General features: G+C 32.3%; 1 protein-coding gene across 2 annotated transcripts in view; it reads right to left on the bottom strand.

Annotated features, from left to right (window-relative positions):
- The window catches only part of LOC119830647 (serine/arginine repetitive matrix protein 2), an 80,791-nt gene that overhangs the window by 32,434 nt on the left and 22,555 nt on the right, over window positions 1–25,802 (bottom strand). The window contains exons 2-6 of one of the 2 annotated variants that reach the window (XM_038353709.1): window positions 22,537–22,768; window positions 22,403–22,439; window positions 21,368–21,537; window positions 21,019–21,079; window positions 20,258–20,442 (exon numbers count right to left, since the gene is read on the bottom strand). In XM_038353709.1, coding sequence (XP_038209637.1) covers window positions 20,258–20,442; window positions 21,019–21,079; window positions 21,368–21,537; window positions 22,403–22,439; window positions 22,537–22,659 — 576 coding nt within the window. In that variant the 5' untranslated portion in view covers window positions 22,660–22,768. The remainder of the gene's footprint in view (window positions 1–20,257; window positions 20,443–21,018; window positions 21,080–21,367; window positions 21,538–22,402; window positions 22,440–22,536; window positions 22,769–25,802) is intronic. The other variant, XM_038353710.1, reaches the window with a different exon arrangement.

The following is a 25,802-nucleotide window of genomic DNA, read 5'->3' as shown; positions in this document are numbered from 1 at the left end:
CTACATTTTATGTTCTAACAGCAGCACCCTTAATTTAAACTTAATAAATAACAGTTCTAAGTGAGTTTCATCCAAAATAATTTACAAAACAAAACACACACAAAAAGTGTCAGTCACATAAATCAATTATCTATGAACATGAGCGTGAAAGATTCGAAGTTTTCTGAAATCGTCATGCCTTCTCCGTCGTGTTTTCTACGCTGTCTACACGTTCCGTTTTACTTGCGCAAATTGGTATGTGGCGTGGGAATCGATGTCAAGACGGTAGCATAAGGGCGATTCCTCCAATTTGTGGCGATAGACTCATAATTATATAATAAATAATTAAACTACGCACAAGACTGTTACAAGAACAATATCATTATTTACTTAGCCATTTTATACGTTTTCATTTCCTTTTTGATATTGGTTAACAAACCTAACAAACTGATCACTAAGATACGTGAATATGTATTAATTCAATATTGTATCATTTAATATATGTTTTTCACACAAATTCCCAGTAGTTGTAACCAAAAGGAAGGAAAAAATATAAAAACAACAACAAAACGATAACACTAGTGGTGAAAAAACCAGTACGTTTTAGTAGTTCTTCATATTTCTAATTCAAATACACAAGGATCTACTACAACTAGGTGTACTACTACTAAGTATATTTTCCCTACCAAAATGTTTTAACCACGTATTGCCTTAGATTTTGTAGCAAAATTTAATCATTACAAGTAAAGCAGAGCGTATAGACGGGCCACCAAAAGTAACCTGTCACCGGGCATAACACGGTGATGTAACAGAGGCGTATCGGCCGTGTTTCCGTTGAATTGTTTACCCGCAGTGAAGTCAAGTGTGAAGTTCTGTGACTGCCAGATCACGTTCTTTAATCATTTTCATTATGAACCCATTCTCATAAAGCTTAAGGATTTCATTGGTTAACAAGCTAATCTGAGAAACTGCTGTTTCGAGTTAATTTTTTATTTTTACTAGCGCTCCGCCCCGGCTTCCCCCGGGGAACATGTATAACCTATAACCTTCCTCAATAAATGGGCTATCTAACACTGAAAGAATTTTTCAAATTGGCCCAGTAGTTCCTGAGATTAGTGCGAAACAAACAAACAAAATCTTCAGCTTTGGTATAGATTTAATCATCGAGGAATGCATAACATCCCGCTACAACCAATAACTGAAAAATATTCCTATTAAAAGCAGACGAAGTTGTGTTCACTAGCTAGTGCTATACACAAAGTATATTTACTCAAGTTTATAATAGTTTATGCTGAGGGAACATTGACAGTGAGCCATCATCATCATTACACATTTAACATGGAGTCTCGACAGTTAGTAATGCATGTTACGCACCAGCCTATATTTAGTTGTTCTCTGTAATAGAGTGTAATAATAAATAAATTACGTAGGAATGTTATCAGCTTTTAAAATATAAAAGATTTAATGCATTTATTATTCTTGTTATCGGTTTATAAAACCCGGCTTCGCCCTCGCTGCACATATATAATGTGTAAGCAATAGCAAGTAGGATAAGCATAGCAATGAAATAATTTTTGTCGGTCCAGTACTTTCTGAGATCAGCACTTTCAAAGTAACAAACAAACTCTTCAGCGTTATATTATTAGTATATGTATCTATATAGAATAAGACAAGTTTCAATATTTTTTTTAAATTCGGTAATTAACAATGTAATAAATAACAAACAAATAGAGCGAATAAGGTTTTTATAAATTATAGTGTACATGTGTTTTGTAAATTATGGTGTACATAATACATATAAAAATGCGAAGAGTCATCTTATTACCTAAACGCTTTCATTGTGTTATCACATCCCACTCGTTTTCTATTTGAGTGTAAGTTGACAAGATGAAAGTTCATATTGACATCTTAGAAGCAATCGTGGCAAATTTAACTAAAACAATCGTATATCACACATATATATTTAGCAGTTTTCACAAGCCTGTCAAGTAGTGGAACAGAAAATACAAGGGTTTAGCCATGGTTAAAATAAAGGTCTCTTAATCTTGTGCGTTAGTACGTGTACCTCATTCTATAGTTTAATGATTGAACTAATCCTACTATCCTACTACTAATATTGTAATGCTACTAATATTATAAATGCAAAACTTTGTAAGGATGTGTGTGTGTTTGTTGCTCTTTTACGCAAAAAATACTGAACCGGTTGCAATGAAATTTGGCGCATAGACAGCTGGACAACTGGAATAACATATAGGCAACTTTATATCCCGATATTCCTACGGGATACGGACTTGCGCGGGTGAAACCACGGGGCGCAGCTAGCCCTATTAATATTATAAATGCGAAAGTTTGTAAGGATGTGTGTGTGTTTGTTGCTCTTTCACGCAAAAACTACTGAACCGGTTGCAATGAAATTTGGCACGTAGATAGCTGGACAACTGGAAAAACATATAGGCAACTTTTTATTCCGATATTTCTATGGGATACGGACTTGCGCGGGTGAAACCGCCGGGCGCAACTAGTAAACAGTAAATTCTTGTCACCGAATGATATTTACCCTCTCTTAAATAATAAGAATTTTACGAGTGTTTACTCTTGATTCTCCTTATATCAATTTACGCACGAGTACAGATTTAAAAGGAATAGTTGAACTATTCGTACGGAACGGTAATGCCAATGCCAGAATTGAGGAAGTTGGGGTTTCGTCACACTAGTTTAAATCTAATGTTCCTACAAAAAGTACTGGTATATAGGCTATACGTATAATATGATAAAGAGGAAACTTTTGTGTGTTATTACGCAAAAACCAATGGACCGATTGTGAAAATTCTTTCACCATTAGAAAACTGCAACTTTACTGGCATAGGCTATATATTTACCACGGGCGAAGCCGGGGCGAACAGCTAGTGTACTAAAGAGATAAAGTTTGCGGACTTGTGACGTGGTGAGGGATAATCTCTGGGTTCTCTAAACTTTATATATTCTTTAACCAATAGAAAACAACGTTACTTGTTAGTGTCATACGCTATGTTTTTTTTTCATTCCGGACCGTGAGGTTAGTATTTCTGTATATTCCTACCTTTTATCGAACACATTTTGAGTAACTTTTTTAGATTTTATTAATTTCAGTTTTTTTTGACGTGACAACGTCTTAAATTAGGTTGCGGCTCGGAGACACTCTTGAAAAAGTGTAACGCCCGGTAACGTTACGATGAGTCACCGAACTATGATCGGTCCGCCGCGCGCGCAGCACTAGAGAATTAGGCGCATTGAATCGGCGCGTGCTTGTGTCTCTGTCTCTGTCTTTCTCGAGCGTTCTTGGCGTAATATTCATATAAATAAATATTCTACCGAGAAAAAGACGTTGTCACGTAAAATCTTCGCCCGTAAAACCGACTTTACAGGCAACCATTTTTTTTAATTTATCTGAGTATATATTTGCTTAATTCGGTCTATTAAGAGGGTATCTAGGATAATATATTCATACACAAGATGAGTCCCGCGTTTGACCCGCGCAAAGTTATTAAATAACTAATACTCATTAATTAATACTCATATATACTTAATTTTCCTTATTACAAGCAGACACTCCCAATTTTATTTATTTGTGTGGATTTCGATATCTCTATCGCAATTGGTTGGCTCCATGAATATCATAACCGAAGCTGCTCTCTGGTCAAAATAACATTATTAGATAATGACTCTAAACTGGGGTCAGTTAATTCACCGGATCACAGGAAACGTATATTTTGCGCCGTCTTAAATTTAAACCGTGAAAATATAGCTATTAAATTATTACATATACTCTAAACGTTATGATAATCAAAAGATTTGCGTGTGAAATAATGCAATTAAGTTATTTATCGTTTTAGAAACAATTACGTTGGAGATTTCTCTTCACATTTATCCATCTGAGCATTTTTTTTAGTAATTTGAATACATAAGATACACATATTAAGGATTCGTAATTTGAGTAGTATCAAATACAAACGATATGGTAAATACTTGTGCGTTATCAATATAATGTTCTATGAAATACACATAGGGTGTTTTTTATTATGCGTCTGTGGAAAAAACATCTAATGTTGTTTATCGTATATTATTGCATAGATACAAATATAAAAGAATGGAACTATAATTATTTATAATTTACTCATATAATTGAAACCTTCGAACACAGAATATCAAGGACTTTTATGCAAACATATAATTTTCAAGCGCAGACACAGAAAGAGAATTGCAAAATTTTTCGAATCAGCCTGAATTTGCCTCTGATGTAATTTACATAATAAACCTGCATTCAAAACAACCTTCCGTTGACCGGCCACACCCCGAGACTACCTAATTAGAGACAACAAAACCACATTAAGATTCTGACTCATATTTTTGGCATATCAACGACTTTTCTAACGTATTTCGCTACCCATGTATCCTTATACGTTAATATAATAGACATATTACACAAACATAAAGAGCTTAATCAACCATAAAACTGTTCGGACTTCAATAGCCGCTCTGGGTTATATAAAAATAATTATTGGCTTAAAATAAATAAATATGTTAGATTATTTATATGATCACTCACATTTATTTAAATTGTTTACAACTACAAGTGTTTACTGCAGCTTGGTTAAGGTTTATTAAAAATTTGTATTTTCAATTATTTGCATGTTAGCAATAGTATTTAAAATAATAGATAAAATACATAAAACAATCAAGCTTAATGCCATATACTTATTTCTATACATTATTTTTATACATCATAATATGACTATTTATAATTTTACGAGAGACGAAATAAATAGCATGTATCTCATAAACCCGTCAAAGCACCGATCGCCGCGCAGAACCACCTCATCGTAGCCTTCATATAACCGTACTAATTATTACATTCATATAGTATAATATTTATTAACACGCCGCAGCTATACACGGTGGAGTTATAATGCTCCCGAAGCCTGAATCCGGTCAAACAAGCTTTTCCAGAATGCAGGGCCACAAGTTTCCTTTCGAACCTCGCAGGGATTTGTATCGGATGCTAATTAAATACGTGTACCATACATTGTAATTCGTTAATTGCGTTATTTATAGCTTCATCGAGATTATAGTATGGTTTACGCAGCTTTTGGAGGCGTGTACGCTGTTTTAAAAGGTACGGTTTGGTTTACATTTAGTTTTTACCTGACTTTACGATGTAATTGTGAACTAAATGGTGCTTCAAAATTAGTTTTTACACTTTCAAAAATATTCTACATTTATGTTCTTTACATAAGTACAATATGTAATTAATATAAATATTAAATATAATAATTTTTATTATCCGCCTCAGTTCTAAAATTTCTAAACGAACTTTCAAATCTATTTTCAATATACATTTATTTCAAAAGCTTCATTTCGCATTTATTATATAAGCGTACTTTTAAACACCTCACTGAAAATGCATGCCAATTTAAATAAAATTTAAATAAACCGGTCCGAAAACGAAGTAATGGCACTCACCGGGCTTTCAAAATTGAATAGTTTATTCACTAAAAGTACACTAACACTGCACTTTATTGTTAATAATCCGGTTTTCAAGAACTATTATTACTTTATGTAATAACTAGACGAGCGCATGCGACGCCGGCTCGTTGAATACTAAGCTAGCTCGAAAGGAGGCCGCACTATCTCCGTAGAGCTTTGATAACGCTCTCTTAAGACACTCGCGATTGCACGAAAGTTTCAGTGTACATTGCTCGGTTTTAATGTTGTATTGTTTTGAACAGGCCTTTATATGCACCAGTGTAATTTAAATGTACTAATTTGTTCCATCCACAACAGAGCTAAAGTGTAGAGCTTTTCATAGATCGGTTAGATTCATGTTTTAGTTTCAATTTATCTGTATTTTTTATTTTTATTCACAAAAATACCACGTAATGTTCAATGGCATATTGATTAATTTGTTTTTACCATCATAGGTGTGAATTTAATATCATAAATGTGTTTAATTCGGACCAAAATTACGCGTTTATATCTTCTTAATAAATATCATTCATCAAGTATATATATACGTTTACCGAGGTATTTGTACTTAACATCGTTAGTTAAAAATTCAAAACATCCCAACGACTTACAACTTCTTATTTTCATAGGCTCGAACGACATTCCTTCTATAAAATGTGAGGAATTAAGATCGCATTGATAAAATTATAATAAATTATTACAAGATGTGTCGATATCGTCATTCTTTAATATTTCTCGACGCACACTCGAAGGGTTTTATTAGCTATGCACTCGATTGATACAATCATAGTTAAAATCGAATGAATCTTAAGAGCGAACCGCAGTCTTTTTATCATCGTTAAGCGGTTAAATAAAATGGTTTCGCTAAATATAAACGCGTATCTCGACTGACCATTGGCAGGTGCGGCCGTCTTTTTGCATCAATACTCTTTTACTTTTATTCTTTACAACGACAATTTTATAATTAAAGACCGTGAATTTATTGCGCTGAGAGCAGACGCTTCTCGCTGATAAATACAATCTTATCTACGTGCTCTGCTATACCTCTGGAATAACTAATGACGAGGTTTTTGTTCACGCGTGTACCTATCAATTGCTGACTATTTACCACGTTCCCACAAAATTCAGCCGCGATTTAATACTTTTACAAAAGGAATTAACTGCGCCGATATCTGTTACAAGATACGAGCCTGTGCCTTTAGGACCTTGTAAGTACTTCACAGATAAACGCGTTCTTGACGCCCTTTTCTGTTTATTTGCCACATGACGTTTTTATTATGTTTGGGTATTTTACTAGAACTAAACATGTTTAATTGTTATATATTCCCAGTAAAACATTTCAGCACTTTTTATTACATACAAGCGGTCCGCCCTGGCTTCACCCGTTGCACTTATATGTATATCACTAAGAGATCTCGTACAAGATGGAAGAATTTTTGAAAGAAATATAAACTTATTCCTCGTCACCACCACCAAGAAAAAAAAGTCGTCTCCGTAGTTCCAGTGAGTAGCGCTTTTAAACAAACAAATTACTTACATATTTATATTAAAGTTCGGTCACGAAGACCACGTAGATCTTATTGTCAAAATATGATATAAATAAACAATTGTGAGTATTATATAACATACTTCGGCTTTTTCAATATAGCATATGTTTAAAATAATCTCTTTTAAAGCACTCTAAACTCATTTATAAAAGCGTACCTTCTGTTTTACAATTTAAAAAAAATACAAAAAAATCGTTCACCGTTTAGTGTTTACAAAGACAAGTATTATTAAAGAAATACAAACTTATCTCACGGCACCACAGCCAAGAAAATAACGGAGCGGAACTAAATAGCTAGTTTATTGTTCGTTGATTTGTCTATGCACATGTTGCGTACGAAAAAACTGGATCACATCGCTAGGTGAAACAAAATACAATTAAATTCAATATTATTTTAATACAATCGAATATATAATAACTTCTAATGATGAAGTAACCTTCTCCTTTCCTTAAGAAATAGTATAAAGAAACACGTATAATATAAGTATAGTCTTTTTATATGTTTAATTAAATTACTGTTTCCTATAATAAAAAAGATTTATTAAATATGATCATCAACCAACTACATGAGTTTTATTACCAAATTCGAATAAAACAAAGCAACCTTAGGCACATGAAACCGAAAGAGTAGAAGAAATTCGATTACTGTGGCAGGGTTGCTACGGTTAGGCAAGATACGCAGGTTCGAATCCTGCCTCGTGATCAAATTTTTTCTATTCTTTCAAAATTTCTCATTTATAAAGCATTTCAATGCTATAAAACTAAAAATTAAATAAAACAAAGCAATTCTATTATATTACTCGTTACTTAATGAGAGAAAAATTAAAACATCATTTTTATATAATTTTGGTAATAGTTTTCAGTACGTTAATGTCTATATTTCCATAACTACTAACAATTTCGGAGATTTCGGCGTTTTACATAAATTTATTCATGTAAAATTTTGAAGGACACGTAATTTAATACGTTAGATCATATCATAATCTGTTATGACATCTTGTATGAAACACAGCTATCCGTAACAGGCATCCATATAGAATATAAAATTTAAGCTCAACCTTATCTAATCATCAAAGTCGATGACCTTTAGTATATTGTAGGTAGGTAACTTCATAAGCGTTAAATATGTCATAAAACACTTTAACGCGTGTTCACAAACGTTAACGACAAAGAATACGTCGAACCTAGAAAATTATACTTTTTATTATACACGTATACTAAAAAGAAGTGCTTTTTTCTCATAAAGTTTTTAAAGAAACACTACTGTGTTCAAAGTAAACTTACTACTACATACAAACTATTCATAAAGAATTCTAGTATTCTTAAATTACCTTCTTCTTAGGATGATAAATTATAACTGCTTATATATTTTATCACACAAACAAAGTATCTAATTTAAAAATTTACGCATTAGAGACTGAGTGTTTGAAAGATAGATAGTGAGTATATTTACTAACACAATTTGCCCGTAATCCAACTTACTGTAACAAGAATCGCTTCCCTATAATTGAAAGCATTCATATGTCATCGCGTCGCACTTGTTCCTGTACAAAGAATAAGAAAGGCATTTAAATGTGATATCAATGGAAAGCAGAATCGTGACGGTTTCCACGACACATTGGGGTCGGGCATTGTCGTCTTTGTATTGTCTACATTAATTGTTTTCGCGCTAAATTAGAGAATGCGCGTAATTCGCTAACAAACTGAATTATTTTGTACACTTTCTCTTTCGTTGATTAGAATTTCTACTGCATTCAATTTTGTCTTGATTTGGCGAAATACGAAGACGGTAGAGGAATTATATGAGCACGAGGCGTAATAAATATTTAATTTATTAACGTTTTTTTTTCTTTTGAACTTGTATTTAAAAAGAATTGTGTATATTTACATTGTTCTCATTCCTTAAGCTCCTAAAAATAATCATCGAAGATCATACTATTTGAATAAGAAAATGTTTGAAGTTTCGGTCCTATATCAAACCGAGCAATTGTATATAACCGTTATATTTTAAACAAATTTAATTTTACTTTGATTAGTAATTCTATATATTCATCAGTCAATCATTAATGATTAGGTCTAAGACCAATAAATTTGCAATAAATAGTCATACTAATGATGAGGACCTAGGGCATAGAAAAAAACAACACGAGATTTATTGGCAGATATGAACATAAATCTACGTTTACCCGACACATGTGGGTGTGAGAGAGCTTACTGGTGGTTGTTTTCATTTGGTTTTTTTATGTAAAACCTATATATCAGTATTGACATTTCTTACCTGGATGAATAAATGAACCAATTAAAATTGCTTAGTATTATTGGTTATAAGAAAATAGGTCTAAGCCTGAAAAACCTTTGTAATTGTGTGCAGAGAATTTAGAGTGAATATGATAAATATATGTAATAGTGTGAATGTAGAATGTGTGTTGTTTGTAGAAATTTAGTCATTGAGTGATCATCAAATAAATTTTTATTTAAATCAATTTCTGTTGTTATATTAAGATAAGATAAAATGAAGTAGTTAAAATCAATTGCAATTGTAATAAAATAAAGCGTGTTATATTGACAGGTAAAAAGTAATATGTATATTTCTTATAACATCTTATTCTGGTTTTAATACTATTACACACATCACAAATAAGCCGTAGAAAAAGAATCCCAAAGATGTATCAATTCAAATTAAGCATAATTCCGTTGTGATTACATAAACCTTGAACGGGCGAAAAAACACCGATTCGCGGGCAGATGCTACGTTTTATAAGACAAGCTATATAAATCATCAAAGTCATTATTAGTTCAGGCCAAATGTAATCAAGAGAACTGGCAAAAACCTCGTTTGGTTCGCAAATTATCGCGTGGTATCATTATCTAACATGCTATACATTATAGAGATAAGGCTGAGTAAAGCTACATAGTTACATCTCTAAACCCATACAACGATTTCTTCTAATTGTAGTAAAGTTCTAGTAATTTTGTAAGAATATTTTTTAAAAAGATAAAAAGGTGTTTTATGGGTACATAAGTGTATTTGTTCCTTGATGGCAAGGCAGCAAGTAAATGCTATGAATTCTATAAGATAATATATTGACTTTAAAAACCGTGGAACAACGTATTTTTAATTTAATGAACGCTTTTATCGTACAATTGTATTTATGAAAAATGACGATTTTTAAAAACGCATGCATTTAATAAGGTACGGCCAATTTAAATGATAAAACATAAAAACTGCTTTTTTCATTTGCTAGTAAAAAGACAGTTAAGTAATTAATAAAAGTAATACAATATCTTTATATATTATTGCTGTTGTTGTAAGAAAAAACACAATAATTCCCTAATTCAACGTAATAAACTCACTTCCCCGCAAATGCGTTAAGTGGCGGAGTCCATTTTCTAGGCATAATACGTTGTAATTACGCTAAGTTCCGCAGAGAATGGTACATTCATTCAGCTATTTCTGTACAATTTTATAAACTGGTTAGAGTTAGAGATGAACACAGCGGCCACAAAGAACGACATATTATGTAGGTACCTCTATTTGAATACATTTACAATATACTAGGGATCTACTTTGGGCATGAGAAATAACTCTGTCTGTATGACCTTCTTTACGCCCTAACCACTGAACTTTTAGGATGAAATTTGGTACAGAGATCATTTTAAACCCGAGACACGACAGAGTATAGCTTTTATCTTGATTCCACGGGAACGGGAATTATATGGTAAAAAACCCGAAAATGTTTTATTCTAGTAGTGTTTCTACTTTTCCTTTATTTCGCATGAGAAGCCGCGGGCGGAAAGAAAGTATGTAATGTATTATTTTACAATACATAGTGTAAATTTTGACTAAGATCTATGTGAAAATTATCAACACAAACGCTCTTAGAAACTCATTCCTACTATCCTTAAACTAAGAAGAAGTCTATAGAAATCTTTTTTAAGATTTATATTAAACAAAATTACAACATTATCGTGAAAGAGCAATATCTCAAAATTCTATGTTGATATTGATCTTGATAAAATAGAAAATAACGAACAAGGAAAACTTCTTTTTAAATGAAGATTATTTAAATTTATGAGGACAAATTCAAATATCACACTAGACACTGTAATATTTATACAAGAAACAACATAAAATTAACAAACTGCCTTAGTTTTATGCAGAAATGTCATGTCCTTTAATATGCATACTTCTTTAAGCCTGAGCTCATAGTATTTATTATTCAATTAATATGTAGTGGATCATATAACTGAGTTCATTTCAAACTTGCGGTTAGGCCATAACGCTTGGCCATGGCCAGACTCTTGTTATGTTACTTTGTTCAATATAATTTAATAATCATTTATCTGCCCTTATATTTTACAAGGAATTTTGTATAAAAAAGCAGTGGTGGCTCAGTGGTGAGAACCTCGGACTTCAAAATCGATAAGTCGGGCTTCGTGACCGGGCGAGCGTGCATTAGATAAATTGATTTTTCAATTTATCTCCACATGTGGATAACATCACCACTGCTTAAAACGGTGAAGAAAAACATCGTGAGGAAACCGGCATGTCCAAGAATCAAAAGTTCGACGACATGTGACATCTACCAACCCGCATTTGGTCAGCGTGGTGGATTATAGCCTGAACCCTCATAGGAGGCCTGTGTCCCAGCAGTGGGAACATAATATATAGGCTGATGATGATTTGTATGAAAAATTGTAACCGTACGCTGATAATGATTACCTTTACATTTATATTGAACTAGGGCTCAGCTTCGCCTGTGATACGTATATATCAGATCACGTATGTATACAAGAGAATCAAGAGAAGAAATTTTAAAAGTAGCTCCCGATATTAGCGCGTATATATATATGTCTCGCGATGATTTAATTTGTTCGGGTTATAATCTAAAAAGTATCGCCGTTCTTCGAGCCATTCTCATAAAATTTAATAAGTTATTAAGAAAACACACATTATCCAGTCTACACTTACAGAAACTCAAATCGTTTACACACATTGTATACTTTCCGTTGGCCGATACGTCAACGATCTCAATGCTATTTGAATACCAACTAAATTGCTCACGCGATCGCAGTATGTTTCTTTTTTAACTCCATACAAACTGACATCATATGAAAGCGGGGTTTGATTACAAAAAATGTTCGAACAGAATTGAAACGTCTGAAACTTTTTACAGTTGTATTGTGCTAGCTCCAATGTTTAAGTATCGTACTTATTGTACAAAACTAAATACTTACGAAACCATTGTAAACACAAACATTTATTTTTTATTTATTTAGCAAATGAATTAAATAACCTAAGAGTCTTAATCCTATCCTATCCTATCCTACTAATATTATAAATACGAAGGTTTGTAAGGATGTGTGTGTGTTTGTTACTATTTAACACAAAAACTACTGAACCGATTACGATGAAATTTGGTATGTAGATAGCTGGACAACTGGAACAATATATAGGCAACTTTTTATCCCGATATTCCTACGGGATACGGTCTTACGCGGGGCACAGCTAGTTAAATATACATTTGCATGAATTTTGTCAATCAAATTTATAATCTATAATGTTCAATTTTGACTGTTATGGCGAATTTAAACGTCGTACTAACTACTTCTAATTCATAAAGTGTACACATGATAAATAAAGCTTATTAATTAAACAATAATGTGTAATACGAGCTGTAAAGGTATTCTGCCAAGGCGAACAACCTTCAGCCTACCAATTGTTTACTGGAGTACTTGATAAGGCACGATTTCGGAAAGGTGAAGGCAGATTAAGAATTAACCTTTGTTTCGATTTTATCTGCACTACACTTAATATGGTAACATTAAACAAATAATTGATTTAAATCGAGGTGTGAGGGGAAGCGTGTTTGAGAAGCTTGGCATACATTAAAAGAATATCACATATGTTATACTATACTAACTATCCGGATTATCGCTTGATAAAATTAAATAAATAATGTTACTTCTTTAAAATAAATTTAATAATAATAAAATCATTTATTGTACACATAAAAAGAACAGTACAAGCACAAAATAGCAAGCACAGAAGGTATTCCTATCGCTTGAAAGCGATCTCTTCCAGACAACCACAAAACAAAGGAAAGCTGCATAGAAATAACGTTATATGTAATAACGCATCATTTTTTAAACATTTTAAGCACCTTTCATTCTTAGGTTATATAGTGGGTATGTAGAAAGGTTGTTTAAGTAAAACATGAAATCGAGAGATAAGAAATTAGATATGTATCAGGATCTTAATTCTAATTCCGTTCAAACGTTATGTAAAATACTTCACATGAATCAAAAGATCAAGGTTAATGACGCAACCGTAAATAAAATACGTAAGAGAGTGCAGATTAGATTAATAGCCCACCGAATCTGTGGCGATAATAATTCTACTTCATACATTACGTGCTATTTAGGGTTAATAAGAAGAGATAAAGATTTCAGACAGCAATGTATTCTGCATTGGATGATATGATCTTTATTAACAATGGAGAGTAATTAATGGTGTAATGAAAAGGATCCAATAGCAAGCTCTGATTATCTTAATGATAGGTTGGATTGTGTCGGTAATTTGATTAATTTGAATTGCAAGATATCAACCTGTTTGATTTATCTGCTTCTTATGTATTATCAGGCATTATATAGAATTATCCATGAATAACATTTATGAAATTAATTTAATTTTTTATTGTAAAAGACTAAATTATTTTGACACGAATCTCAATCTTGTTACTCGATTCATTAACATATAGAGCAGGCAGAATCAAATAAAATAAACATAAATCCACAACTCGTAAAGCATATCTATAAAACATAAAACAAACAAGTGAAATAACTTAATCTTGACCTTTTACAACAAAAAATTCGATTCATATTTGAGGCGCATTAGCATCCAGTTACATTTTATTGCCAAACCTCTAGTTGGGTGCATCACTGCTAAATATATTCAAGGACACAAAATACGAATACTATAACCCTTGAATTGTGTTAAAAAATTGCGTTACATTCACTCGCCTCATCTCCGTTTGGGTTGATGCAAGACATAAATTGTTTTTAGTTTATCCATTATATATGTTATTACAACCTACTAGGGTAGGTAATCCATTACAAGCGGGTCCAAATACGTTTGTGATGATAACTAAACCTGGTAGGTTATTCTAAATATTGAAAAGAATCGAATAAATCGATTTAACATTATTCTAAGCTAAATTGGCCACCTAAAAACAATGGAATTTAAATTCCCGTGATTTTAAAACGTCACAAACAAAAACGGGAACTAACGAATAATAGTAAAAAATCTTTTTATTATACAATATACATACATACGTCCGATAAAAATACAGAAATTACATTTATCTATTTTATACTTACATAAAATCCGTAAGGAAGCGCTCAAAGCTGTGTAGAAGCTATTAAAACGACTGTAAAATAAAACTAAGTGGACACCGTTATACCATCGCTATCTCTAATATTGAGAGCATACGTTATCCCGAATTGCTTGTTGGAACTTATGCAAATTTTATTAACTATAAAACCCATCAAGATTGCCATAAAACTATATCAAAACCGCCATACAATATTTCTTCTATAACCGCAAACAATCATGAATATTAATGCTAGGAGGCATTCATAATCTTTGACAATGAAGAGAATGATTTTTCGTAACCTCAGAGAGGCTGTATCGAATATTGAATCGGCCGGTATCACATGAATTCCTGGGTACCGTGCCTTGTAGATGCTATCTAAACATTTTAAATTATTGTCCCAGGCTACCTTGTCTTGAGGCAAGAGCTAGGCTAAGGCTCGTTTGGAGAAGATACATTATTTTAATTTACTTTTTAAGTCTTTCTGATATTTTATTCGTTAATTTTTAATACATGTAAATTAAGGAAATTTTAAACTTCAACATAGGCAATAAAATCCATCTGAGTTGTAAATTTGAAAACCAAGATATACAAAAAATACTTGGTGAACATGTTGAGCATTATAAAAAATGATTTATTTTTCTAATTTTTAATCAACCTGTTTTGCATTCGAGCTAAGTCGAATGGAAATCAATAAACCAACATCCAGAAACATATTACAATTAAAATGAATAAACAAGCTTTGGTATTGCATTTTACGTTAAACGGACAATGTTCTTCTTATATATATAAAAATCTGTTGCTGTTCGTTAGTCTCGCTAAAACTCGAGAACGGCTGGTCTGATTTTTATAATCATGGGAATCCAGGGAAGGTTTAAAACGTAAGAACAATACGGAGGCGGGCGAAGCCGCGGGCGAGAAGCTAGTTAAAAATAAATTTAAACGATACTTTTAAGACAAGACATCTTTACAATTTATTATTTAACGCATCCAAATAATCTTTTTCCTTTGAACTACATTTTTATTGATACACGCTTTGCAAACCGGAGATAATTTATGCTCGATAAATTAACAGAAAAGTGTATTCGCGATCGAAAAAGAGCGAAGGTGACTTAGATGGTACTCAATTATGTCACTGTTCATTGTTAACAAAGATTAATCCGATCTAATCAAATACTACTAATTACTATGTGACACTTTAACAGATGATGTTCTGCAAGAGTGTATTTTTAATCATAAATAGAGTCTTATTTGATTCATCATTTAAAATGTAATTACAAACTTAACTTTAAAGTAACATATACCAATGGAGCAAATAGTTGCTTCTTATTTATAAAAACAAAAGTAAAATTCGCAAAGTTAACAACACTAAAGTACGCCCACACCATTGAAAGGATAAAGTGATAAACAAATCAATCCTTAAAAACATTATTTAAATTTCATTACGAGTCAGAGATGAAAGGACACGTATGTTAATGGCGGAGGTCGAATTACTAGTCTATTCAACTTGAGAGCTAAGGCCCAAGCTACAGAGACGATTTAAAAAGAAAAGCAAGATTTCATGTAAAATGTAAAGAAAAATTATGACGAAGCCATTGAATCATAATAGATATACACTTATCTACGCTTATAATAAAAGACTACTATATTGCAAGCTGTCCGTCCCGGCTGCGCCCGTGGTAAAGATAGCCTATAGCACTCAGGGATCCCATTCATATCTTACGATGAAAGAATTTTTGATATCTATACAGTAATTCTGAGATTAGCGCGATCAAACAAAGAAACTCTTCAGCTGTATATTAATAGTAAAAATTAGTATGGATTAAATCCTCTATATTTTCAATAAACAGAAGGTAATAATGGTAATTCGCGGGACCAAGCGTATTTCAAATTCGTATGCAATATTTAACACGGTAAAGTGAAGTCTCATCTCTTCTGTACCTAACGTCTTCTAGTCTGCGATCGTCTCCGTATGGCGCGCGCCTTAGATAGACTCAAATTGCTTTGAATAAAAACATTTCTACCTGGTGCCTTTGAAAATTGCTTCAATCCATTCCGTTTTAGTGCTTAATGGAGATGTGCCGTGAGGCTATAATTAACTTTTATGGTGTTTTTAACGATTTTTAATAAGGATTTGCAAGTATGTGATTACTATAAATATTCCAGCGTGATTGCGTTTTAATACCACTGGTTTTTATTAAGTTATTATGAGTTAATGAGTATTTCTATTTTCGTTATCAAGAAAGCACTTATTTGTATAAATCTAAAAAATAAAACATTAAACCAGGAGTATCTTATATCTCCCATATAATATTAATGTCGAAAAGGGAATATATTTAGCCAGGACCGTTATAACATTGAATCGTGAATGCTTCACGATGTATCACATTCAAGATTATGCGGCGACCCTCTAGCAAGTCTAAGCCAACTGGCTATGCTAGTGTAACTACACTAGCATACGATGTTTCAACGAAAATAAAAGCGTTTAATTATAAACCAACAGAAAATACACTTTTTAATGTTAAGCATTTCCACGGTATTCAAGTTTAAATTGTGTAAATGAAAGTATATAAATATATTCTACATTTCCTCTCTTCCTCCTTCACTCGCGCCTCCAATGATAAACACCTAACCTCTACTACGTTTGTGACGTCACACTTTATAAAATAGATTTAACACCTTACTTCGGCTTTATTGTTAAACAATCGCAATGTGAATCAGTGCCTAAACATCTATCAAAATAGCTCTGGATATTATTTTTTACTTATTAACATCCTTACGGGAGCCCGCAGTGGATGCCAAAACAATAAACAATATTTTTAACATTAAAACATGGGTTTATTTTTCTATTGCCTTACTTTTTATCTATATTTTTATTTAAAAACAGCGAACACTTGCAAATGAATAAAGATTATTCATGATTATTTTAATTTCCATCAGCAAAGTTGTTTTTACTGCGCATACTAAAAAGCAAGTGCAACCAAGCGATGTTATCTGTATGCCAATTATTTGGTGCTCGCTTCGACCCACTGATCCGCTTATCTGATTACAACATGTTCGAAGATTCCGATTGTCCTATTGTCGTTCAACAAGATTGCGTTGTAATGCATGTAAGTGTCGCAATGACACGCATACTTTGCCAAAGACTAATGGGATAACATGCGATGTGAAATTTATTTATATTTCTTAACAATTTCATTATTACAACATTTATATTTACATAATTAAAATTCACAATTTGTGGCAAATGCAATTTATGTTTATGTAAAAATATACAAAGACAACTTGAAAATATATTGTTTATTCAAAATAACCTTAAATTGCGGTTTCTTTATAAGAGACTAGCTTTCCAACCGCCGCTTCGCCCGCGTAGAAAAGGAAACGACACTCTGGAAGTGTTCCCCACATGCTTTTCGTTTCCGTGGGATTTTTGGAATAAAAACTGTCTGTTGTCCCATTTCGGATTACTAAATCTATGTGTAACAAATTTCATCCCAATTGGTTTAGTGGTATAGGCATGAAGAAGAGTCTGATAGAAAGAGAAAATTAATTTCTAATTTAAAATACAATTATGTATGAAAACATATGTCTAAAAAGAAGTGAGCTGAACTAGCCGTATATAATTTCTTACAACAATGTTCAAATAAATCAATCATTTAAAATATTTAAAACTGTCTATTAAATAACGCAAGCTTTTGCCAGCAAAGCGCTTTAGCCGTACGCTAGCGTAGGCGCGACGCCCGCGGCGGTCTATCTCCGCGAACAAATTATAATTTTAAAGCATCCATCGATTTATGTGAACGTTCATCTATATAAAGCATTGCTCCATTTTACGCTTCACTTGTTATTCCCTTTTTTCGATAATCTTTATAACTTATAGTTACATACCTGGGCAGTCTGAGCATGATTGTGAACAGTCATTCTTAACTCCATCAATGGACTTTGGTTCCTACAGGCATTTATTACTTTTATAAGCAAAAACCTCTTCTCAAGCAGATATACAAATACATTCTAAAGATAATATTTATGGAGTTACATTTTCCATTTTTATACATATTTAGCAAATATTTACGGGCATCCATGACTAGATATTTGATATCATGCTGCGAGAACCCACGTGACTTTTATTATTTATAATGATTAATTGTCATTAAAAATATTTATAAGAATGCCAGCATATTCGAAGGAAATATCTCAATATTTTATATTACGCTCAGGAACCATATCAGTCAATCCTGAGTCATGTTCTAAAGTACTTATAAATTGTTTAAAAATAAACTAGACAGAAATAGCACGCTCGATTTAAGCCTCGGTTCCATTAGCGTATCATACCTGTCGATTGTCAGCGGAGTTTCTGACACTTGACGCGTCCTGTGAGGCGCGATAGGCCCTTCATAGCAATTCCGGACTAAAAGCTTAGGCTAGGGACAAAGCAACGGAAAGTTTTAGCCCATTTCTTGTATTAAACTTGTGTAAATTACATTTGACCTCATACTAAAATTCGAGGACCACACTAAACAGACTCAATTCGACTTCATTTAAGGACCACTATTTTTACCTAAGCCCAAAATGTTGGCTAAGCTAAGCCCTAAATTAACGCAATATCCACGCTTAACATATATTTTTTATTAAACTCATTCATTAGAGAGGACTACCTACCTGTGTGTAATCAAACAGAATATTTGTAATTAGTCTATAAATATAAAAATAAGTAAATCTTGTTTCTTATGAGAAGAATCTTATAGAAAAGAGTGTATATATATATACAAAATAAACAGAATTCCAAGCTCCAAGCCTGATGAGTACATTGCGGTACGATAGTATCTTTATGGCCTAGCACTAAAAGCTAGCTAAATCGAAATATTATGTATTATTACAACGTATACATTGCATAATGTCTGCCATAATGCTCGTGCTTTAATGGGATTACTTTTGAGCTTATGTTTGCAATTTTACGACCTGTTAAAATTCCTTAAGTATGTGAACATGTAGCATCATACATACATTATACTATACGTCAATATTTTTTAATTACTTTTATTTTATTACAATATTTAGGTATAGTATACATAAATATAATAATGATATCTTAATATTTTAACAAAGAACATGCCAAGAAGACTATTCCATTACTTGTGTCTTAATAAAACTTTAGTACGATTAGCACTTCACGTTTTCTATCTGCCAATTACACGATCGTTTCTGTTCATTTATAATTTTATGTACACAGGAAATTAAATTCTTGATTCTTTTAATTCTTATCTAATTATAGTTGTATACAAAACTACTGCAATATACTATTATAATACATATATCATATAAGTGCGTCTAGCACTAACTCAAACTTAGTATCTCCCGTGTGTAGGATACACACCTCCCTTCCCTTCCGTCTTTCTAACTCACTCACTGAAATTCCGTCTCATTCCGTCTTCTCTCCTCGATGATAGAACTTTATAGCCATTCTTCTACCACATGTATTACTACCTTAATAATATTCGAAATGTTTTACTTAAAAAGAAATTCCTTGGGAGAGTCTCCTATAGTATTAATGTGTTTGTGGAAGATGGTACTCTTATCCATGAAATGTTGTTGCTTAAAAACTGTTCACAGTTCTTTCGCACGCTTATTTTAAATGTAAAATTTTGTAACATTGATACGATTTAAAAAAAAAAAGAACTTCAAAAAGAGTTATTTGCCATCTCTTCTCCGTAGAAACTGCTTTCCTAAATTGGTCATTCATTGTTATTTTTATTATTGTTTATGTATTAATTTTATTTTAATCCATGTATAGTTGAATAAAGAAGTGTTCGAGATCGAGTTTGAGTTGAAGTTTTTAATTTCTAAATATATAACTTACCTCATGCGTGGTGTCTCCAGTGTGAATCCTCTCTTCCGTTTCTCTCACTCTCTCGGTGACATTCCGAGTGAGGATCTTTCTCTCGTGGCTCTCTCTCACTTTTCCATCAGGGTTGGCTACGACTTTCGAAGATACTAGAACCTTCGCGTCTACGGGCGCGATTATACCATCTGGTAAGTCGAGTGCTGAAAAGGAATTCTTGTTTCAAAAATGCAAATATTACAGGCTATATTATCAACAATGCATCATATAGAAATTAAAAACTTTTTAACAGATTTAAAACGCGATTTATTCATTATATTCACGGTGGTCACGGGGAGACACGCTCGCTGTAAAGTGTTCGAAACGTCGGGTTAATAATACATCATATTACAAGAAAATAACAGTCTGGACGAGGTGTATTCCATGATGTTGGTAATAATAACAAAATACATTATTAATATAGCGTATAGTATTCAGTCATCAATTTATTGAAAAACAATTGTTATTGAACTGATTACATTTTGCAGACTTGCATATCTCATGTTTGCAAAAATCTTCAAAGACAAAACTAGGCGAAAACTAGGGCATAAAATATAAAAACAAAAATATTGAACTAATGCCCCGATACCGGAATGTATAGTTATAACAAAAAACTCTTTCTTGTCGTCTTTTCTTCATATCTTATTATGTATTAAATTATTAACTTACGATTCTGTTATTTAAATTAAATAATAATGAAGAATGTACAATCATCCTTATTATAATATTCCTTAACATACCATCTGGTGATTTCTCCCCAGCTATTGATGCATCTTGTTTCTGCTCCTCAGGTACTCTGTGCTGTAAACGATAAAACTACTTCGGTACAATAACATATTTAGCATTTAAAATCCCTAAATCTATAAATTAAAAAAATTTATAATTCAGATTCCAATAATGGTTCGTATATTATTATACCTATTTAATATTTTTTAAAGGAAGGCTACAATCAATTGTAACAGAGTTCAGAGCGTCAATAAAGAGTGTTTTAATTTCATAAAAAGAAAAAATATTTAAGCTTTTGAGAGCAGACGAAGTAGAGTCATCTATTTCTTATAGTATACAAAATTATTCCATAATTGTTCCCACCTCAGTTTGTTGAAAATTAGTGGTGTGCGTGTCCTCATTCACCGAGGTAGATATCTTTGGTCCAGAATCGCTGAGAATACGTCCGTCTTCCAATACCAGCTCGCGCTTGACGCGCGTCGCGATCTGCCGCGTGGTCGTCACTTCGCTGGTTTTGCGGGTCACCCATTCTTCTATTGATTTCATGTTTCATTTAGTTAACACGCTCATCACGAGTAAAAAATAAATAAAAAATTGTATTCTATAAAAAAATATTCGGTCGGTTTAAAATTATGTACTTTAAAATAAGCTCTACTCAAGGACTACACAAATATTATAAAGAGGAAACTTTTGAATTTTTTGTATGTTTGTAACATTATCGCGCAATAACTACTGGAGATAAATTATACAATATTTACCACGGGCGAAGCCGGGGCAAACATCTAGTAAATAATAAAACAATAATTTGGATCGCTTTTATTATTATGATTTATTTATTGTATTTAATTTATTCCTATAATAAGTTCGGGCTAATTTTCATTACACAATTAATAAGTGTTTTTTTTTCGAACTTAAGACGTAGTATTTTCATATAAAGAGGAAATAATAAATGTAAATATAAAGCAACGATTTCTGATGGTTTGACATTATCAGATTATCAGAAGGAGAAATTGCAGATAAGAAGGGTGTGCACAATTTTAACTCTTTTCAAAATTTGCATTTCCCCTTTAAAGAGGCAGACCCTAGAAAAGTCAAGTTATTTGAAATAACTGCTATTTGTAAATGACACTTACGTTACGACACAACTTGATGGTTTCTAATTTCCACCTTAAACATTTTTAAAATTTTTCTTTTTAGATAATATGAAGGAATAATAGATAAACAAAGCAGATATAACAAAAAAAAACGATATCGAAGATAGATACTAGGTTCTTATATAAAAAAACTATGCTGCCTTCAAATTATTAAAACCAAATTTCAAATAAAAATTGAATCATCAAATTCGCTTCACCCATTAAAAAGCTACGAGGTAAGAAGTCATTGTTTAGTAATACTTGCCTTCTTTGGTTGTTGCTATAGTTTCCCCTGGCTCGGCCTGTAACAATAAAAATTACAGGTTAGTTCATTATAAATAAAAATAAATCAAACATATTGAATGACAAAACTTCTTTTAGAACAGCGCCATCTCTTACCGAGTAGCTTAAACTATATCCATTAAAACTCGACCGCTCTGGCGATTTTGTCGTATATTGCAAAAGTACACGCGGCCGCCGCTTGATGGCGCCATGCTCACTCAACGTGAAAACTGTCACCATTAAGATACATACAAGTGCACTTTGTTTATTTATTCACAACACATTGACGATAATTAATCACGTTTTCTGCCTATTCTTAATCTAAATATACTGCACATTATTGCTGGAACTATTTAAAAGTATGATTCAAAATTAACACATTTATAAATCACTAAGCGCTACAATTACTACAACTTGCTACCAACTTTAAACAAATAAGTATAAATTAATGTTAGAAAAATTTCAAATTTACAACCGCACTAGTTTGCAATAATCGCGTGTTCAGTGTGTTTGCTAATAATTGACTGAAGACAAAAGAAGGTTTAGCTGCAACGCAATTAATGAATTGTTAGGATTAACATTTTCTTTTGGCACCTGCAATTGTTTCAAGGGCTGCCAATTTCAACTTATTTACTTTGTCCAACCAATTTACCATATTAAACCGAGTCAAAGAAGTATAAAGCCGCCTAACAATGTTCTTTTTATATTTGTTAATTTTAGAAATTAAAACGCTTCAGACAATTTCAAAACAAATCATTTGAGATGAGAGAATCTCTATACCTGATGTCCTTGGTATATATGTCTCGTCATATATAATCTAAAAAAGTCTAATTCGTTCAATAGGTGATCCCAAAGTCCTTGCTAAATTGCTTTGTTTGGCCCAAAGATTGAGCAACTTTTGAAAATTTCCTCCCCTTTCCAAAAAATGTAAAATAATGGAAAAAAAATAATGTAAAACAAGGAAATGAAATAAAAAGTTCTACATAACCCCAAGACCTTTTTCTGTTGGCAGCCATATTTGATGAATTGAATTTTTACATCTAATATATAAAATTCTCGTGTCACAGTTTTCGTTGCCATACTCCTCCGAAACGGCCTCATCGATTTTGATGAAATTTTTTGTGCTTATCCGGTATCTATGAGAATCGGCCAACATCTATTTTTCATACCCCTAAATGATAAGAGTAAGGCAGAACAGCGTTTGCCGGGTGCAGCTAGTAGTGTATAGTATTGTAATAATCAGACCCTTCCATTAGATACCCATATTTAGGGCGTTGTGAAGAAAATTGTTTAATTCAATATTCTTTGGCAGCCGTCATCTCTTGCTGATTTTCATCAAACACAGCAACTATACTCCCTATTTAATCAGTTTTCAACCAAAAAAACACAATCAACATCGATTCATCAGTGTAAGAGAAACTCACATGCTCATTCATTCTTTACTTAACATAACAATTTCTATTTTTAAGTGGCAGCCCTAAATTCAGGCGTCGCATGAGTATTCCACTAGTCACGCGGCCGTTTCCGTTGTATCGCACGTCTGTGCGCCGATCACGCGCGATTCATATCAAACGCTTATATATTTTATAGCTTCACATTCCTAATTTGAACCGTGCAATTAATTTGACAGCCCGTTTTACTACCGCGTTCTTTTTTCTAAATACACGTCCGTTTCTGAGAGACAAAGGACTATCGTTGATTCAGCCCTACAGAACCTTTATATTTATTAAATTAAATAAATTTTGACGTTTGAATACAAGCATATTTAAATTTATTTAGTTTTTACTAGAGATTAATAATAAATAATAGCAAAACATGCTATCAAGAGGATCCTTATTTTAAGCCGACACAATACACTGGAATTATTTCACAGTAAAAACTTTTTAATCATTTACTCCAGTATTGTAATACTCATTATTTACATTCACATCCATAATTCCCTTGGTAATTTAATCCCAGTGGTTTAAACAATTAATATTTAAAAAGGCAAGTGCTTCAATAATTATCAATGCTATCCCAAGAGGTAGAAAACTGTATTACTGTGACTCTAATTACTTTCTTTTGTCATCACTTTAAAACAAAATTACTCTACACTTTCTACCCCCGATAAACTTTCCTTGTATTCAATAATTTACTGAAGCAAAACGAAACAAGATAAAACGCATTCCAGTGAAATAATCTAATACTGTCCACTGTAAAATGCGTGCTTTGTTTCGCAAATAGTTTTACGTCTATTAAAACTTTAACCAGTTAGGTATACAATATAAACATGAATATTTTTATAACTCTTACACGGAGCTATACTTTGCTAATATTTGTTTAATATGTATTAAATATATTCTAATCAAACAGCTGTTTTAAATAACTAAATTATTCTGAACAACCGTTGTTTATGTCGAAGATATTCGATTCATAAAAATACCTCGATCCTCGATATCCTTAATCCTACTAATATTAAGTTGATATTATTTTTTTTTTGTTTCATTAAAAAACAACGTCTCGAATTGTTATCGTTTACATAGGCCATGTTTTGCCCGGGAACCACGGTTTCTAGCTAGTCTTTATATGAATAATTATAAGATTTATTTTATGCGTTTGTTCGTCTAAGAGCTCCTCCTAAACGGCTGGCGTGACTTTATTTTAATTTCGTGTGTTTGTCTCCAAGTGGATTCAAAAATGTTTTATATTTTTGGCTCTTAAGATACAGAGCTTTTCTAGTATAAGTGTCAATGTACATAGTAATGTAATGTATAATGTTTTGACAAAATAAAGGTTTTATTTATTTATTTCTTTAATTCGAACTCGAGTGGTACCGCGGGCAAGAGCTAATCTTCTATAATTATAAAGCTACACGCGGAGCTTCATGAATTTTTAATGGTAATAAACAAAATCCTCTACAATTAATCTAATTTACTTCTGAATAATTTAACAGGTATATCATGGGTTCGGTGACGTGTCGGCCGCGCCCTTGTGGTCATTGCAGCGAAACAAGGCCGCAAGCATTGTGCACTGACAAATTACTGATGCGGGTCAGGGCTTTGGGTTGTATGGGATTAATGCAGATTCTCTTATGACATGTCACAGATCATATATTATTATAACGATTATATTAAAGAATAATGGATACTGTAGTGTATGATAATAACCTATATGTTTGTTTGCTTTTTCCGTTTGATTTCAATTATCAACAAATCATGTGTTCAGATGTAATATTTCTGTTCACACAAAACTGAAACATTTGTTTTGGTTTTTCTTTATTTACTCTATATAAATGAACACAGATAAAGTATTAAAATTGGTTTGACGTATATAATAATTAACCTAAATAACAAAAATCTATTTAAATATTGCAAAATTATTATTTATTATTAATATGTTCGTAG

This window comes from Zerene cesonia, chromosome 12 (genome assembly GCF_012273895.1).
Source record: "Zerene cesonia ecotype Mississippi chromosome 12, Zerene_cesonia_1.1, whole genome shotgun sequence".
Classification (NCBI taxonomy): Eukaryota; Metazoa; Arthropoda; class Insecta; order Lepidoptera; family Pieridae; genus Zerene; species Zerene cesonia.
Note: the sequence above shows the minus strand (reverse complement) of the source record. Positions and strands in the feature narration are given on the sequence as shown.